The sequence below is a fragment of the Lissotriton helveticus genome, chromosome 5_1, assembly GCF_964261635.1.
Source record: "Lissotriton helveticus chromosome 5_1, aLisHel1.1, whole genome shotgun sequence".
Taxonomy (NCBI): Eukaryota; Metazoa; Chordata; class Amphibia; order Caudata; family Salamandridae; genus Lissotriton; species Lissotriton helveticus.
Genome location: NC_136065.1, coordinates 141,829,615 through 141,849,150, shown reverse-complemented (window position 1 = coordinate 141,849,150; position 19,536 = coordinate 141,829,615). Strand labels below are relative to the sequence as shown.

The 19,536-nt window shown below is 43.2% G+C and overlaps 1 protein-coding gene across 1 annotated transcript in view; it reads left to right on the top strand.

The window, feature by feature from the left end:
• The window catches only part of SNAPC4 (small nuclear RNA activating complex polypeptide 4), a 234,552-nt gene that overhangs the window by 190,043 nt on the left and 24,973 nt on the right, over positions 1–19,536 (top strand). Inside the window, exons 20-22 of the mRNA XM_078641909.1 lie at positions 958–1,065; positions 1,754–1,781; positions 13,357–17,144. Of these exons, the coding sequence (XP_078498035.1) occupies positions 958–1,065; positions 1,754–1,781; positions 13,357–17,144 (3,924 nt within the window). The remainder of the gene's footprint in view (positions 1–957; positions 1,066–1,753; positions 1,782–13,356; positions 17,145–19,536) is intronic.

Here is a 19,536-nt window from a genome sequence, read left to right as displayed (position 1 = left end):
CTAATGGGGGTAAGGAAGGCAGAGATGAGTGGAGAAGACATCGGCTAAATGGAACACTCGTAAATTTCCCACTATTAAATCAGACACTTAATCTTTACACAAATCTCTACTGGGCCTCGAGGATTTTACACTGCTGGGAGGAAGGAAACCTATGGTAAAATGAAGTGAGACAATGGTGCACACAGTGGCTGCTCGCACAGGTAAGGCTGTAGGGTGGTGGGGCTGGGCGGGGCTGGGTGGGGGGTAGTGGAGTGTGGCATACGACAGGAAAGTCGTGAGTCTGCGATGCTGCGAGTGCAAAGTAAGTGCTTTTATTTATTTAATAACTTACTCTTGACTTTCCCATTGTATGTCACACTCCACTACCTCCCACCCAGCCGAGTCCCCACCCCGCCCCACAGCATTACCTGTGCGAGCCGCCACTGGGTGAACACATGGATTGTGCTCTAGTGAGCTGAGTTTCCAAAGTATAAAAGGTGTGCCCAAATGCTATAAACCTTCAAATGATGTCATTGCTAATAAGCATTTTCACTAGAACCAGAAATTAACCAGATAACCCCAAATCAGGTGAAAACGAGTGTTCCTGTGCGATTTGGAGTTCCAGGTGTTGCCGTAAAACCTTCAGGTTTTTCCCTGGACACGTTTTACCCCTGGACACGTTTTACCCCTGAAACCCAGGGTTAATATATCCATAGACAAGACCTTGGAATGAAGGGAGAATACAACTCAATACTGCACCACTTAAGCACAGTACCCTATGGTGTCCATAATTCCCATTGAGGTATTACCATATAATTATCCCCACAAGACTCATAATGAGAGCCTAGACATAGCGATATGAGCTTTTTTAATTATTATTATTATTATTTCATGAATAGAAATCTCAGTGGAAAACTGGCCAGCAAAAAAAGTCCCACCTGACTTTTTCAACTGAATTTTTTTCTTTCTCGCTTTTAGCTTTTCAAGATCGACGCTGATGGCTGCTTGCAAGTGATACGTGAACGCAAAACCCAAGAATCAGAAGTCCTCGAAGCAGTGCCTCACAAATCTCAAAGCGCTGTGCAGGTACAGAATCTGGCGGCCACTCACTCATTCATTCATCTTTTTATTTCAGCTTGTTATGTAATACACATAGGTTAGATTGAGCCGGGTCTCACCTTTGCCCCTACTACGTGGTACTTAGTGATCTAAGCATTTACAGGTACTAGTGGCCTACTTGACCACGCTAGTTTTGAAGTCAGAAGTTGTGACTTATTGCTCTGAGACATTACTGTTTCACCTACTCCCCAGCTTTTTAAACTTTTTTAGCATTTTTATATTTTTTTATATTTTTACATGCAAATCAGATGTAATAATGTTGGTTTTTTTTAGCTATATTGAGGTTAGGCCCAGATTTACAAAGATTTTGCGTCTTGCACTTTGCAGCACACATAGAAAGTGGAATATGCTTCTAAATATTTGTTTTGTCTATCAGGGTATCCTTTGCTGCACAAAAACAATCCTGCCTGTAACGTACCTTGTGGTATTCGTATTTAGGGGGTTCGCAGTAACCACCCAGGGTGGGTCTGCTTGTGAAATGATCCCCTAGGTACCCAAATCACTTGGGTAGCAGATTAGTTTTAAAGTTCCTTTGTGACTCTGCTGTAAAAGAGCAAAGATCTCCATCAAGTACCTATTACTTTATTTATGAATACCTCGAAAGCTAGTCCTATTGCACCTATAATCGTTTGTTGTTTTTCTTTTTCTTTTGCAGCCACCCAAGATTCCGCCGACTCCCCTGGGTACAGTATCACTTTTGTCTTCATTGAAATCATGATCGTTTTGCAGTTTTGGTTTCTCTCACTTGCCACTTGCTTCCCTACACATTGAAATCCAAAGGGAGTCTCCAAAAGCTACGTCTTGAGTAGCTGGACGAGGAAAGAAGAGGACATGCTCTATGGTCTAATCTTTTGTGATAGGATTGCGTTCAGTGGGATGACTCAGACTGGTTTTTAATGCTTTATAAATTCTCATCAGGAGGAGCTACAGTATCCAAAGTGTTCAGATGTCAGTGACAGAAGATGGGGGAAAGAAGTTTACTATGGGCCATATGTATCATCAACCCGATTTGCGATTCTGAAATAGCGATTTTTTAGAAATCACTATTTCAGAATCGCAAATTGGGATGTATGTACAAATTCGCATTTATTTTTGCGAATTCTTAGTATTCCTTAATTGCGAATAGCAAATTGCAAATCGCAATTAAGGAATACTTTCCCATTCATTTCTATGGGCTAGGAGGCACATAGGAATGAATGGGAAGTTATTCTCAATTTGCGATTCGCAATTTGAGAATCGCAAATTGAGAATAATTTCAAGGGTGCAGGGGTGTCCAAAACCCTGTTGCACCCCTGAAATAAGCATGGGTGCACATGTGGCGCACATACATGCCCAAAGGGCATGTATGTGCGTCACATGGCACTGTGAAAAATGCAAAAATGTGCATTTTTCAAGGAATTCGCATATTACCACCAACTTGAAGTTGGTGGTAATTTGCGATTCCTTAAGGACAATTTGCATTTTTTTTTTGCTTCATACATTGCATTTAAGGAATCGCTAAATTTGAGATTTCTTAAATGCAATTGCAAAATAAGGAATCGCAAATTTTGCGATTCCTTGTTTTGCACCAGATTTTCCTTAATACATACCATTTAGCAAATTCGCAAACGCCGAAATTCTGGGAATTTCGGCGTTTGCGAATGCGAATTTGCTTGATACATATGGCCCTACATTCCTTAACATTTTAAATGAAACTTCTTCACAGATTAAGGGCCCTTTTTATTTCGTGGTGGTAAGCATGCTCTGTACAACAGTGACAGAGTATGGTTACCGTTGAGATAATGTTTTCCCTGTCCAATTTAGATGCGGGTGGACCATAGGTTTGGCTACAGCGGTGACTTCTGTGTCACTGTCAAAGCCGAACCTCTTTGTCAGCCCTTATTCCGTTGGGCCATCAGGGAAATGGCAATATGTCCGCCCACCCAATTAGGATGAGTGCACATATAGCCATTTTTTTACTGTCTTTCACCACCGGGCAAACCCTGGTGGTAGGGACAGTAAAAAATAAATAATGCCCCCCTTTTCATGGGAGATGGCTGCCATTTCCAGGGGGCATTTTCTTTCTAACTTTTTTATACCTTAATTTTTCCATTTTATAACACAATTCCAAAGTCCAGGCAGTGGTATGTACGGTAGGCGTGATACACATAAAAAGCTTGGACAGTGTTACATACAACATCACAATTATGGCCACCAGAAACAGGAGGCTCCACAATATGACATCAGGTTTCACCCCATTTGGTGTATGCCTCCCTCCCCATCAGCATGTCCGGACACAGAAACACCCACCCACCTTCTTTTTCATTTCGGGAATTGTTCTGAAAAATAAAATTGAAGACTGTTTGGTGCAAGGCTTTGTTATGTAGCTTCATCCTGAACCAAACAGCGTAGAGCATTGGCAGGAAGTGCTGTGGTGGCATGTCCTGCCAATGCTTTATAACTGACAGCCAGCTTGGCGGTCGTTTATAAATTTGCCTGGTGGTTCCTCCACCAGGAGGACAGAGTGTCTGAGCCTTAACATGATCCTTAAGTTGGTGACCTCATTACCTCCCTGCATCCAAAAGCCAATAGTGAGCAGGAAGCCTAGCTCTTTCTTGGTCCGGTCTGTAAGAAGTCCTCCAAAAGGTCTCTCTCCCACCCCTCAAGTAATTCTTGTCAAATGACGTGCTTTTCCAAAGGTTCCTTCCTGCAAAACACCTAAGAAACATAAATGGAATGATAAGTTCTCTTCTTCCTCAAGGAAATGATTTTGCTTGCAAGACTGTAAAGAGAGTTGGTGGAGCCATTCTCTTCTTTGTCTTCTTCGGAGCCAATCCAGGTTTTTTAAAACCTTAGATCTGAGTTTCTGTTTCTATCTTCTGATTCTTCTTACGTCAAGGTCTTCTGGTGGGCCATGTGGGACCTCTTTAGGGCTGCCTTTCCTCCCTCTGGGCCCCTTCCGAGCCAAAGAGTGGGTAAGACCCATCAGGCTTGCTGATTCTAGCAGCTCCATCCCAGCCACCAGTCTGTGTCTCTATAGGCTCTGGGCTTTGCGCTGCTGCCACGGAAGCCACCAGCATCAAAGTCGCAGATACCGTGTCTCTCCTGGAGCATCCTTCATTGCTGACTCAGCCTAGAAAGTCAATCCAGCCAGTCCAGACCCTGCAGCAGTTCTGCTACTTTAGCTGGAAAGTTGAATCAAAGGGAGTCTTCCTTCTTGCACTGGATCTGCCACCTCTATCACAGAGTCCTCCAGCTTGTTGTCAAGGCTTACAGTCTCTTCTTTCTCTTTACTCTTCCAGATCGCCTTCCTTCCGCCACGAAGCGCACCCTGTCCCATTCCTCAATCTTAGAGATGGATGTTTTTGCTTTGTTGCAAAAATGGGCCATAGAAGTGGTGTCCGTGGAGGAGAGGTACATGGAGCACAAGCCTCAGACCCAATATATACCTCAGATTCCAGATTTTTCTTTTTTTGTCAGCACATATTCAAAATGCTTCCCTGAGTCAGGCCCTCCTGATCCTGAATGTGCAAGTTTGGATGGTGTCTCTGGACCTACAGGCCTACAGGCTGCTGGACCTACAGACCTACAGGCTGCTGACCCTCCCAGCTCACAGATGTTACCTCTGCTTGAGAATGGAGTTTTAGCACTACAAATTCACCGTACTGCTATATCGGATGACAACTGCTCTGCCAATCTTTGTCAAAGAGCTGGGTGTGGTGGTGACTTTCTTCAGCAGGTCAGGAGTCCATGTATTTCCATATTTGGATGACTGGTTTGTGAAGGCTGTGACCCCTGCAATTGTGGCATGGGGCTCTGCAGTAGGATATTTTCCAAGTGGCATCTCATCTGGTGGACACTCTGAATGGGAAGGCTGATAACTTGATTTGCCTGTCGCTGGAGGATCATAATTTGGAGTTACCCCCATTTAATGTCATGAACGTCTTCTTCCCCCAGCTGAATTGACATCTTTCCCATTGCTCCAAACAGGAAATTTCCTATATTTTGCTCCCTGCTCTTCCCACCAATTGGTTCGCCGCTAGGGAATGCTTTCTGTCTGAGCTGGTCGCAGGGCCTGTATGATGTATTCTCTACCATCATGATACTTGTAACTTCTGCAGAAGGTACAATATTGTGGAGCAGTCTATTGGTGTCCGGTTGCTTACTTAAATCCTTAAAAGGCTCACCTGTCTGATGTCCTTGCTTTATAGCCAACTGCTCCTAGTGACATGTTTTTGAAGAGCTTACAATGTATGTATTCTCCTACATTCAACATTGCTCTAGAGTGGGACTTAAACGTAGTCCTCAAATTTCTTGCAGTATTGCCATTCAGACCGCTGCATAGTTCTTTTTCTCTTAACCCTCAAAATTGTCTTCTTGGTGGTGACTACTCCGACTTCTAGATCTTATAGTTCAGTCCACTTTCTACTGAATTTTATCCAGACAAGCTGGTTCTTCTAATTGTCCCTTCTTTCTGTCCAAGGTGCTGCCAGCCTGTATAAACCGGACCCTAGGTAAGCTGTCTCATTCTATACTTGACAGATGAGATCAGAATAAATGACTGAAGTCTTGCGGTGCCAGCTGGCTGTCCTTAATAACTAGTACTTGAGAAGAGTTATCCCGATCCAGTTTGGCACCTGGGTATATTCATAACGTGAAGAATCTTTGGTAAGAAAAAGTATCACCCCGAAATATCATTACCAATTGAGAGTAACTTTTTCTTGCTCCCGCCTTCTGTGGTATCTGCCTTAAGCTGACGATAGACAATTTTTTTGAATTTACATCAGGAATCGAGTGATTCGGAATCAATCTCGTAGTGCTTTCAGGCTGTTAAAATTTGGATATAAGATTTATGTCTGAATGTGGAAAAACCTAAGATCTTGTTTCTCGGAGCAATAACACTAACCCTTTATGGTCGAGTTTCTTCTGCTCTGCAAGCAGATACAATTATTTAGTAAAAGCAGTTGTATTATCGGGCATTTTAACAAAGACTGAGTGATCGAGAAATCATCAGGATTCAGTAAGAGTTGTTCGGCTGGTCTCTGAGATGAGTGGAGGCCGTTGAGCTACTGCTTATGACTTTATGATGTTATGTGGATTTGTAGAGCACGGCTAATCACCCTTGAGGGTATTCAAACATTGAGTAGGGTAGTCCTGAGGGAGGAGGAGGAGGAAATCTTGTCTATTTCATCTGGAAGAGCCATATGATGCGCTCCACTCTAACAGAATACCTCATACGTTTGGGGCTAGTCTGGAAAAGAGCTCATTGAGCACTAACTGGAAAGAACTGAACAGGGATTTCAGTGGCTACTTGAGCTTTCTCTACAAGCGCTAAGAGACCTGCAGGTGATTATGCGCTATATAAGCTACAATTAACATAACGTAACATAAGAAAACCAGGGTATCGTCAATCTGCCCACACAAAGGCATTTAGGAAAGAGATGAAATGACAGGAGTGGAGCTAGCCCCAGTGGCGAAGGTGGAAGCCGAAGTCACTAATGCTGGATGCTCTTGGCAGATAAATGTGCACAACGGCCGTGCTAATGTCAAGAAGATCGTATGCTGCGAGAACCTTGTAAAGAAGACATTTGACTGCACAGCTGGTTGTGTAGTTAGTGAAAAATGGGTGCCCTGACAGACATGGTAGGAGACGGGTGGCAAAGGAGGACTTGAGAGAGCTCTTGCAGGCAAGGGGTGGCACCAGTGCTACTGCAGTCATGAAACGAAAGGCTCAGTGTCATCGTAGAGGGAACCCTCGGGGTGGGAAGATGGAAACAAAGGGTACTGGAAATGACTTACCACTTAACTGTTGATATTGATCATTTTCATCACTGAGAAGACAGAATCGTCTGACCAGCTTGGATACTTAGTCACAGCTTATGCCTGCAAGAATAACTGTGAAGGGCTCTTCCCCCGTCCAGTGTAAGCCATTAAATATTGGCCTTCTGAAATGAAAGCCCATTATGAAAGCCATCTTAAGATCAGGCGGGCTCACATTCAAGTCGTGACACAGACAGGACCAAAATTAGCCCAAAGCGAATGGTGTCAAAAAAGTCAAGAAATGTGATCCAGTGAGGGAAAGCCATCCCCCTGTTAAACAAACTTCATATGTCCTGCGTATGACGTAAATTCCATACAGCAGAACAGGAATATTGGTGTGAAATAACTCAATCCTACTGGTCTACACCGGAAGTAGCCCAAAACACCTATGTCAAAATGGGCCGATTAATGCAGAAAGGGGGGTAATCATGTAATTCTCCATCAATCAAACAAAGTGCATAATTTTTCAACATGACTAACATTTCACACAGATAGAAAATGGTTACCAAACATAGGTCAGTTCACAAGATAGGACAAAAATAGCCCAAATCTTAGAAAGGCAGTTTACAAAATTAAAGACAACACCAGTAAACCGAGAAACAAACGTTTGCTTCACATAAGATCAAGAAAAGTATGCAGATGCAATATAGTATCTGCCAGGTCTCATTTTTCAATAAAATCATTTGTTATTTATTTCTCATTGCATTGTTTTACTTTAACCTAACACATATTTTCTTTAAACAATACTTATTAAGACATGCTGCATTTGCATTCTTGATCCTACTTTTAATTGTATTTTATTTTTAAAGTGCAGAATATCCAGATAAAATCGAGCTGCTAGTAACCACCAAATAAAAAATACCTAACATATGGAAAGTACTATCAAAAGTACAACAGCTTTAAAACATAAGTGAAAAGAAGAGGAACCCACAATACGGTCTCGCAATACAGACACTTTACATTTTATTACACGACCGGAGGCTTCTGATTATGCTCCTCTTTCTTTTATTTGCCTTTCACAGCAGCCAATGAAGACGTTTTTGTATGCAAATAAAAACTACATTTCCCATGATGCTTGGTTTACATCACATCCTGCATGACCCTATAAGAGCCACCATATCCTGTTGCTGAGCCTCTTTCTTTGCTCGAACATTTCTGTCCATTAACATTAACATTTCAGTCCAAGAACATATACTCAAGTCAAAACAACCATCCTCCAACGTGGAAAAACTAGAACCAAACTGGAAAGTATACGTCTTCTTAACCAGAAGTACTTCTAATCCATCTTCTTTTCAGAACCTGAAAGGAACGAAACACAGGAAAAACCAAATACAAACAGGTGGGCAAACATTACAAACATTGTAATATAACCGTGTGGGATAATCCTCGCCTCTGTGTCCTTAATAGAATTGAAAATTCTTGGCACGAACGCTAGCTAATTTTTTATTCTATTACAGAACCTGAGGCTTCTGAATATGCTAGTTTAACGCTTATCAAACACAACTGAAACTGTATCACCCACCGGTTTATAATAAAATTGTTTAAATGTAGACTCAGATGACCAGTCAGCAGATCGCATACAAAAACGTTTTCATTGGCTGCTGTGAGTGGCAAATAAAAGGAAGAGAAGCATAATCCTGGTGGGATAATCCTCGCCTCCGTGCCCATAATAAAATTGAAAATTCTTGGCGCGAATGCTAGCTAATTTTTTACTCCTGCAGTAGATTAAACTCTAGGGCATAGTTTAAGGGCCTCTAAAAGCCACATCCGGTAGATGACCCCGACAGACGTCATCAATCAAAGCAACATTATAGGACACCTGTTGTTGGTGATTTAGAGACTCAGAACCATGTATTCTTTTCTCTGCATGGCCCCCTTAAGACTGGGGAATGACGCGGCAGAGCACTAGGACGCTAAATGTTCATTCCACAAAGTGGCATCTGCAGCTTACAGCCTTTACCTCCACACCTAACACCTCACCGCTTAAGAATCTCGAGTTCGGGATGCCCTCAAGGGTAACCTCTTTCAGTTCCTCCCACACGAGACAGAGAGCGTGCCCATTAATCCCGGAAACTCCTGCAACCTGCCCAGGTCATTGCAGTATCTGGAAACAGAACCAAGCGTGGGCAAGCTATAAATAATGTGGATGGCCCTGTTCTGTGCCACTTGTACCTCGTCAAGCAGGTTCTGCTGCTACTCCTAAGGTACTGTCCTCTGTGGCAAAAAAGCTTCCTATTAAATATGTTCTAATTGACACAAATGGGCACATTGCCCACGAATGCTATACATAGCTGAGTCAATCTCACATTTCAAGAGGCACACCTATCTATACCATGGGATACATGAAATAAAAAAATATATAAGCGGCCTTAAACATAAAATAAAGCATCCAGCAAGATCCATAATTGGCCCTGAAAACTGTTTATTAGCCTAGCATGTGATGAAGGGTGAGTGAATAGTGCCTTGAGATTCAAGTACCACCAAGGAAACCCACGAAGTAGTGGAGCGGCAAAACTTTTCAGAGTGGGGGTGCGGCCATTAGTGTCACATCACTGAAATTATAGGGCTTGTGAAAAATCCAAGCATCACACAAAGAACAAGTGTAGCTAATTAGCCACACCCATTCAGGAGGAGGGTGGTAAGGGTGTAGTATGTAGCCAGTGGCATTTTGGAGCACACTGTCTCAAGTATATTAAGAAAGCCTGGTGTGGTGGTGCACTGACATTAACAGACAGCATGTTCTCCATTGGCCACTAAATTTGCTCAGACTTGCAATGTTACTGCTAACACGAAAGAAATGACATCCTACCCCCTAGTCCTTTCACTGTTCTTGTATCCCAGCAAGATTGTCACATAGTTAACTTTGCAAAAACCTCTAACTTTGGATTTAGAGAAAGTAAAGTAAATACCGACCAATATGTTAGAAGAATAAGTAGCAATTTGTCAGAAGACAGAGCCTTACACTTGACCTCTATGACAAGATAAAAAACAAGATTTAAAGGCGGCTGTATTGCTCATTAAACTTCTGAATTCCGGTGTTGTTATTTTAGGGGTGCTGCAGCATTCCCACACAGGGCATGGGGCGTTTCCCCGAGAGGCTGGAAGGGTGGGGGACGGTTTTGTTACCGGAGGCCAGTTTTGTAGGGGTGCTGCAATATCTGCTCCCAGTTATAGAAATTTGCCAGGGCTGCTTTGGGTTCCCAGCTCGGCCCTGCTCCCACACCCCTACTTCCTAGCGCCCATCCCACAAAGTAGGCTCCCACCTTGAGCTGATATGTAGGCTACCTGTGTAGACCTATCCCTGCTTCCAAATCAACACATTCTTCCCTCCATTAGCATGTGCACAATACATGTAGCTAGGGAGGAAAACTTCACTTCAGAGTGTCTTGAGCCCCTTAGAATCTCCAGGAATATGGGAGTTCAAAGTTCATTGGATGAAAATGTGAACCATGTCCTCTTGCCTCATCCTTGAATTAGCCATAAGAAATGCCACCGCAAACAACTCTGTAGACTGTAACTTATGCCTCCGTAAGAGCATCCTCTTTGCAGGTCTGGGAACAATTGAATCTTACTTCCAGGTATCAAAGGCTCCTTGACTTGTCTGCTGTTTTAGTTATTAGTTTGTGTCTGGCAATGGATAATTCTACTCACAGCATTGCCTAACAGTGACTCATTGTTCATTGGGCCCTTTATGGGCAGTCTAGTGGATTGAAGTGCCTGCATCTGGCAAGGGGGATCGCATCCCATCACACTTGATGTAAAATGACTGAACAATACCTCCAAAGTTCTTGTTATTAACGAGAGGGTGCATGTAGACTATTCTGAAGTATCTGCTCCTTGCTGTGTTCACCAGGGATTCCACCTTGGTTTCCAAGTGTACGAGACAGATAAAGGCTTATTGCACTATACAATCTTTCCAGTTGGGTTCTGTTATGTTGTCCTCCTCCAGGTGTCAAGGGTGGAGACTCACTTATCAAGGGCGCTCTCTGTGTCACAAGAATGTTGAACTCCTCCAGCACCCCTTCCATCCAAACCACTTTTGCCTCAATACGTTGGGTGGATTGCTACAGTTTTGCTTCGGATGGCCCAGCATCTGTGGACTCATGCTCCTCGTGTACCTCTCCATGTGTCTTCCTTGAGGCCTTCAGTGAAAATGTCCAGTTTAGCTTTAAGACCTCTCTGTATTAAGTCAGTGATATGATACCGTCTTGGCAGGTTCAGTCCAGTTGTGTTATATAGTGCTTACTCATGAAGAAGGGAGGGAAACTCATTGACACCTTCCCTTCTTCTTCTTTGCAGCACAGGCGGGGCATCACCACCACCATTGTGCGATGTAGCCTGCTTCTGACGTCTTGTCAGTTCTCACTCAGCTCTTTCTGCTGCGCTATGCCAGAGGCAAAGGGAATCCTCATGACACTTGTAGGTTCATGACACTGTGGTGCTCTATCCTACTCAATAGTGTGGCTAGACACAGATGCCGCACCACCTTGTAGTCACCTTGCAATTCCAGTGCCGAAGTGTATTTCTCCTGGTTCCAGCATGTAGCGCAAATCACTGCATGTTGATCAGGGCGCTTCTACTCTGAACTCACCAATGCTGGACCGACTTACAACCACAGCGCCAAGAAGAGCTTCAGAAAGGTAGGCACACCACCCCTTTGATGATGGTGGCCATCTTTGAGCATGGGCAGATCTGCTCTCTCTCAGAGCCCTTTTTACTGGACAAAAGACAGAAACATTAGTTTTGTCAGTGCTTGAGTGATGGATGCTTTATATTTCTGCATCTTCCCCATCTTTATAAATATTCCCAGGTATCAGTTCAGGAAGATTTTATATCTTTGCTGTTCAGGTGTTAGGCTGTACTAGAATAAGTACTGAAACAGAGCAATATGCATGTCTTTACAAAGAAGCAGGACTTATGGGCCTAATAGGTAACAGTTCTTTGAGTTGTTTACGCTACAGAGCCAATGAAGTCAGAGATTCTTCGTTTTGTTTTATTACTGTTTTAACTGTGACCACAATGTTACTTGTCTGTTTTCCGATCCTCGTTTAGTTCCTCTGTGTCCATATGTATCTCTTGGTTAGTTGATTAAAAATGTTAGTAGTACATTTTTATCTTCCCACAGCTAGGAGTATCAGGCTGCCCATGACGTAAGATTGTCATGTTAGACTATGGGCCTGATATAGCTGTTGGCGGACTGCGTATTCTGTCGCAGCAGCAACGGAGTACCCTTTCCGCTTACCTGAAAGTCCGTACACCTTATTTAGAGTTGGGGGACCTTCAGTGTATAGATAGCAGAGACTAGTGCGCCCCCGCTGCCTATACAAAACTCAAACAGAATAAGCGCCGTTGGAGAATTGGCTGTATGTCCGGCCATCTAATTAGCTGTAAAGGCCACTGAAAAGTGCCCAGTGCTCAATGCCACCCTTGTCATGTGATAAAACTCCCATGGCTAGGGAGCCTTGTTTTTTAAATTTTCAAAAAGAATATCCTGATTTTCTTTGTTTTTAAGTTTAAAATAAAAAAAAAAAGAATTGTAACTTTGCCATAAGGCTCCACCGTGTATGACAGAGTCGTACAGCAAAGTTACAAACATTGGCAGGAAATGCCTTGATGGCGGTTCCTTTCAATCCTTGAAATGTCCAGTGGACAGTTCCAAATGTGGCCAATGTGACCTCCGCCAGGGTGACAGTCATTTACTCCATCGCTCGGTGGTGGACGACCCAACTGCCAAATTAGAAATTGGGCGTATATCTTTTAATCTGTCATTGTGTTTGTTAATTGTTGTTACTTGAGGTTATGGTCACCCGATAATCTTGTATTTTGCTACCCTAGTTACTGCATGTCTGGTTTTATGATAAAATCGAATAGATGTTTTTGAACAGAAAAGAGAATGCTTATGGTTTTAGTCTAGCATCCAATATTGAATTTGCAATTTTCGTAGTGGAGTGCTTAGGGTTAGGAAGTGTGATGACCAGTCTCCATTTCTAGGACAATTCTTGATTGAAGTGAATGCTCTTTGTAGTTTAAACCTGATCTGTCTTTTACTTGTAGAGGTGTTCCTACTGCTTAGGAGAAGATGTAGGAAGGTGGGGTAGTAGGCAGTGCTACCATTCAGCTGACATGTTAACCCATTGATTCATGGTGTCAGAAGGAGTCAATGGACAGTCTGTGGAAATTATACAGTAGTCACCCTGCACCTAATTCCTGAATGGTGATGGTTGTGGGATTAGTGCCTGGTTTGGGAAGTTTGAGTGTGAAAAGCCAAAGGTTGTAGTAGGCCTGTATTTGTGGCATATCAGTGGCCCTTGTTGTCAAACTTACTTTTACTTTTGATTTGTCACACTTTCATAGACTTGGGAGCTGAATGTAAAACCTTCAATAACATTATGCTTGTATGTTAAATTACTTAACAGTAAATATCTCCTCTTCTTACTATATTGTTCGCTTCTTTTGTAGGCCGCCCAGGAAAACGTTTCCCTCCAAGAGTGCCTCCAAGAGTACCTCCTGTGCCACCTGGGACCCTGCCAAATACCACCAATGCCTTGTCTGGTCTTAAAACATCAAGTGGCAATACAGAATCACTGGGGTATAGGATGCCGAGACCATTTCGTGTACCAAAAGAAAAACCTAAAACTGTCTGGGAATTACTGAGGGAGAAAAGGATGAAGAACTCAGCATCTTTTACTAGTGCAGCACCCTGTGGGAAGGCTGTTGCTGTTGGACCCAGACTTTTGACTCCCCAGTTATTGATTGCCCTACAGCCTAAACCTGGATCAAGCCAGCCACACCCTTTGCCATCCCCTAAGAATCCATTTCCTTTGATAAACACTGCACAGGCCCCATTGTTGCCTTTGCCATCCCCAGCGGCATCTTCCGCATCGCGGATATCAATACGTCTCTCGGAAAGGCAATCCAAGTGTGTAGATGGCTCTACCTTATCCCAGGAGAAGAGTGCAGGCTCAGATAAGTCTGTGATACATAATAAAGGAGAACGTACGCCAATTTCAAGCAGCACTTCAGTATCTCACACAAGTAGCCCTGATGAGACAAGTTTTAAGAGAATGGTGGGAAATAGCTTGACATCCCAGTCTCTTCAAGGACAAGCTGCTATGACATGCCCAGTACCTGCAGGAAAAGAGATTGCTCAAGCAGCTCCTAATGCCACAACAGTTGCACTTCAAACCAAAGCTTCAATGTCCAAGGCTGGATCTTCAGTTCCCATTTATTCGCAAAAGAGCATCTTGAGCTTGATGCCTGCAGTTTCACCCTCGCAGAGAGGGCCTCAAAATCTAACCAACACCCTGATGCCCTTCACCTGGGTTGTAACGCCACAGGGACCGGTTCCTGTGCCTGCTCACACACTATTCGGCTTTCCCAGCTCCAGTCTACAGATGGCTTTACCTAAAACAGAATTTAATGTTCCTTCTGGTTGTCTGTTGCCATTGGCAGGTATTTCTGGTGACAAGGTGTCTGCTGAAGGAGAACGCCTATCCGTGACTAATGCAAACACAAATGTAACAAGCAGTCCAGCTGCACCCACTTCCAATTCAAATCAACCATCCATTAAATCAGTTAAAGATGAGGTAGCAAAACTTAGGTGCCCTACGGATATTCTTCCATCAGCGGCATCAGTGCCTGTCCAGGCGGTTCCTGTGCACTGCCCCAATTCTACTGAATCATGCACATCTGGTGAACTGGGGGCTGCTTCCCCCTCAAGTGGACCATCCTTCATGGCTGTGTTACCTCCAGCAAACAAGCCAATGGTCATATCAAGTGCAGAACTGCAGTGTTCTCTGAGTTTAATCAGCCTGAGCAAGGGTGGAGTTACTGAACTTGAAGAGTCACCTTCCTTCCAGAGCGAAGCACAGAAAATTGGAAAAAAGAGGTCTCTTGTACAAACATTCTCCGATACCTTTGTTCAAGCACCAAAACGCCCTCTGACTTCGGTTACTATACCTATTCCTAAAGCAGAGAGTGTACAGTGTCCTGTAGTTGCAAGGAGCCTAGCTACACCACCTGTTGCTAGTAGCAGCATACACCAAATTAAGTCACCTGTAATTATTGCAAGGAGCCAAACCCCTGCCACATATCCTGTGGTTAGTAAAGATATGAACCAAATTTGCCCGGCTGTCTCTATTGCTGTGAGAAGCCCAGCCACACCTTCTGTGGCTAGTACAAATATGACCAAAAATCTACCCCTCATGTCTGCTGCTGTGAAGAACCCAACCGCACAAGTTTTGTTAAGTTCCAACAATAACCAAATACGGCTACCTATGTCTTTTGGTGTGATGAGTGCTCTGACACCACCTTGCTCCAGTGTTGATAAGAAACCAAACCAACTACCTGTATCTGCTCTTTTAGCAAAGAGTGCACCCACTCCACCTCTGGCTGGAAACAGCATGAACCATACCCAGCCACCTGTTTCTGTTACTGCAAAGAGCCCATTTCCTGCCACACTGCTTAAGGCTAGCAATGAAAATAAAAATATCCAACCACATGCATCTATTGCTGTGACTAATGTGGCCACACCACATATAGCTAGTGATGATAAGAACAAAGGTCTGCCCCTCGTATCTGTTGCCGTGAGGAACCCAGCCACACAAGTTGTTTTTAGTAGTAATCAGAACCAAATCCAGCTACCTGTACCATTAGCCGTTAGAAGCCCAGCCACTGCACCTGGCCCTGGTAATGATAAGAACCAAATCCAGCCATCTGTATCTGTTGTTGCAAGGAGCTTAGCCACAGCACTTGTGCTTAGTAATGATAAGAACCAAATCCAGCCATCTGTATCTATTGTTCCAAGGAGCTTAGCCACAGCACCTGGCCCTAGTAATGATAAGAACCAAATCCAGCCATCTGTATCTGTTGTTGCAAGGAGCTTAGCCACAGCACATGTGCTTAGTAAGAATAAGACCCAAATCCCGCTATCTGTACCTGTTGCTGCAAGGAGCTTAGCCGCAGCACCTGTGCCTAGTAACGATAAGAACCAAATCCAGCCCTCTGTATCTATTGTTCGAAGGATCTTAACCACAGCACCTGGCCCTAGTAACGATAAGAATCAAATCTATCCGCCTTTTTCTACTGCTCTAAGGAGTTTAGCCACAGCACCTGTGCCTAGTAAAGATGAGAACCAAATCCAGCCATCTGTTTCTAGTGTTCCAAGAAGCTTAGGCACACCACCTGGCCCTAGTAATGTTAAAAACCAAATCAATCCGCCTTTATCTACTGCTCTAAGGAGTTTAGCCACAGCACCTGTGCCTGGTAAAGATGATAACCAAATCCAGCATCCTGTATCTACTGCTACAGTGAGCTTTGCAACTCTACCTGTCTCTGTTAAGGGTCAGAACCAAATCTGTCCACCTGTATCTGTTTCTGCAGTGTGTGCAACACCTCCAGTGTCTATTAACAACCAAATCCACCCACCTATATACGCTGCTGCAAGGAGCTCAACCACACAACTTGTAGCTAGCAATAGTGTGAGCCATATTCCCCCACCCGTATCTATTACTTCCATGAGTGCAGCCACCCTACCTGTCTCTAGTGCTGATAAGAACCAAATCCAGCCACCTGTATCTGTTGGTGCAAAGACTCCAGCCACGCCTCTGGTCTCTGCTACTGATAACAGCAAAAACCACCCACCTGTATCAGGTACTGAGAAAAAGGTTCTGGATCTGAGCATAGTTTCCCTAGAGGATGAAGGAAAAGTGAAGAGTTGGCTGAAAGGAGCACATGGCGTTCATGTGCCACCATTAAAAGATGACCTACCCTACATGCCACCTTCCACTTGCAACTTGAAGACTTTGTCAAGACTTCTACAGCAGAAAAAGGTGCTGGAAAAGAATGCGCTTCGGCTTTTGCAATCTAATGAAGAAAATAAGGAAAGGACTACAGACAAATCACTTGAGGTTATAGAAGAATTGGTTGCTCATAAACTTAAGGACAATCCAGCGTATCTCCTGCTGAAAGCCCGGTTCCTATCAGCATTTACCCTACCAGCTTTTTTGGCTACAATGCCTCCTCCAGGAATCAGAACAACCATACGTTCCACTCACTACACATACGGCGATACCGATGACGAAGTGGATGACTATCAAGAGTTAGTGGTTGAGTATGATGAGATGGACTCTACAGACGATGAGTGTAAGCAAGCAATCTACAATCAAGAAAATCCTTTGGCTAAAATGCAGTTGGACAGTACAGCTAAAAGCCTTCCTACAACTCAGTGTGATGCCCAGCCAGATCAGGTAATGTCGCACAGGCCATACAGTGTGTAATGTATTGTATTGTATTGTAATTGCATTTGTATAGCGCTAACTACCCCTGACGATGCGTTGAAGCGCTTTTTTTGGCAAGTAGCAGGCTACTCCAGGACCCATAGAGGATTAGTGTTGAATTAGTATAGTGAAACATGCAAGTAAATTTTAAGTGGTGGATAGGTTTGTCAGTGGGCTTTGACCTTGCACCTATCTAATTTGTTGAGAGGAGGTCATCGATTTCAACTAGTTCTGAGATTACCTAATGGTCTAGCATCCGACATATCAACAAATTGTGGTTCAGTTTCTTGTTTATACTGATATTCAATCACGTTGTGGTTCTCTCACGTCTGGACCGTGAAGAATCCTGCCCGGTGACACTTATTGGCGTTAGAAACTCCTTTTAATACGTCTCATCTATCTATTCTAAGAATTTGACCTATTGACGACGTGGAGGTTTCGACTTACAAATTGTGCTTGGTTGCCTTACGTGTCACCAAGTTTTTCTCTAGCCCTGACGAAGTTCGTATGGGAACGAACGCGTTTGCTGAGGCCTTTTTAAAGACTGAAAATAATAAAGGACTTTTTCAAAATACGACAGCCTACCTGGACTGCTAATTCTGGTGCACCATCCTTTCCTATAGAATTTGATAACATAAATGTTGTCTGACATAAATATCATAGTCCAAATATCATTTATCAAACTGTTGCTCCCTTGGGTCATGTATTATCAGTTACTAACCCCAATGGAGTGCTAATTTTGTAAACGATATCCTGGTTACAATATTTATGTCAGATGATATTTAGGCCATTATACTCCGGAAATAAACCTGTCTTGGGACCAAGAGAACATGGGAGAAGGGCTCAAGGGAACAAAGGAATGGGGCTACATTGCTTGGACCAATCATTAAGGAAGCCTGGGAGCCTATTACTCCAATACACAAGTGGATCAAGGAACAAGCTGTGGCTAATCCAATAGGTCTGGCTTTGGCCGCAGCCTTTGGCATTGCCAATGCTTGTTTTGTTTTGTCATGGCATTTGCAGATTTTTATTTTTGGGCAAGCACAGGGCAATCTAAAAAAATACTTTAGCCAAAAGCACACATTTTGTTGGTCTCCAAAAGGACATATTGCCATAATAGTGTCTGAACCTTGAGGGAACCGATCCTTGTGAAACTGCAGAATGCGGTCACTCACAGTGAAGTTACCCAATGGCTGAAGTGGACTGATCCATTGATGCATGCTGTATCCTGTAGTGGATGGAAGAACATTTTTAGTGACCAAATAGCATCCCAATGGACGAAGAGGGCTGGATAAAAGCCCATGTAAATAAATATTTTGTATAAATATACTTGTAGTAAAATACAGATGCCTTACCTACCGCCAGACCTGAAGAAAGCGATTTGAATTTAGACCATAAAATATAAAAACCATCCTGAACCAGCCCGTGTGTGCAGACAACAAATAAAATACTGAAAATAGATTAAAATATTAAAAACACAAATATTAACAAATCACTTTTTATCAGCGAGATGAGCACAAAGCAGCTAAAAAAATATTTGTTTCTTTCCTTTTTTTCTTAAAAACCTTAAGGAGCATTTCATTCTGAGAGCTTCATTCTTTCTAGGCTCTGAATGGAGACTTGTGTAGGAGGATGGTAGGCATGTCCAAACTTTAACAACCCATTCCCAACCATTATAATGGCCGGTTATTTACACTTGCTGTGGGTAGGAGCAAATCTGTTTCCAGGGTGGGAATGGGCACGAAACACTCACAGAATTACTAAAAGTGTATGGGAAAGAGTTTTTTTCTGAGAAAAATACCCCACTGCTTACAAAATGTTTAGACTAGTTACTGATGAAGTTCATTACTCCAATTCCACATTCTGTGACCCAGTGCTTACTGGTGCAGACGTGACGCCTTGCTTCACCCATGGCATCCCTTCTAAGCTTCTAATTTTCACACAAAAAAAACCAAAAACCCTCCTTTAGTTATAAAAAAGGGATAATGACGACATGACCTACTGGTGCTTTTACGTTACCACTCTTCACAAATAGGGTGCGAGAGTTTGATCTTAAGTACTGAAACAAGGAATATGTAATCAGAGTAATGAAGATTCACCTAAATTTTAGCTTCCTCATCACCATTCCTTGTCCCATTGCTCACTCAAGCAGACATGCCAAAGTAACTATGCTGGAAACCACAAACCATGTAGAAAAAAGTTAATTGATTCAACCAACCATTTAAACAATCATGATCCAAAACCTTTGTACGCAATTCTAGCTCAGACCATTAGGCCGCATTGAACCTGTAATGTTTAACTAACATGGAAGATCTTGCCCACGTTGCTACCCACGAACGTCGGTAATAGAGACTACACCCCA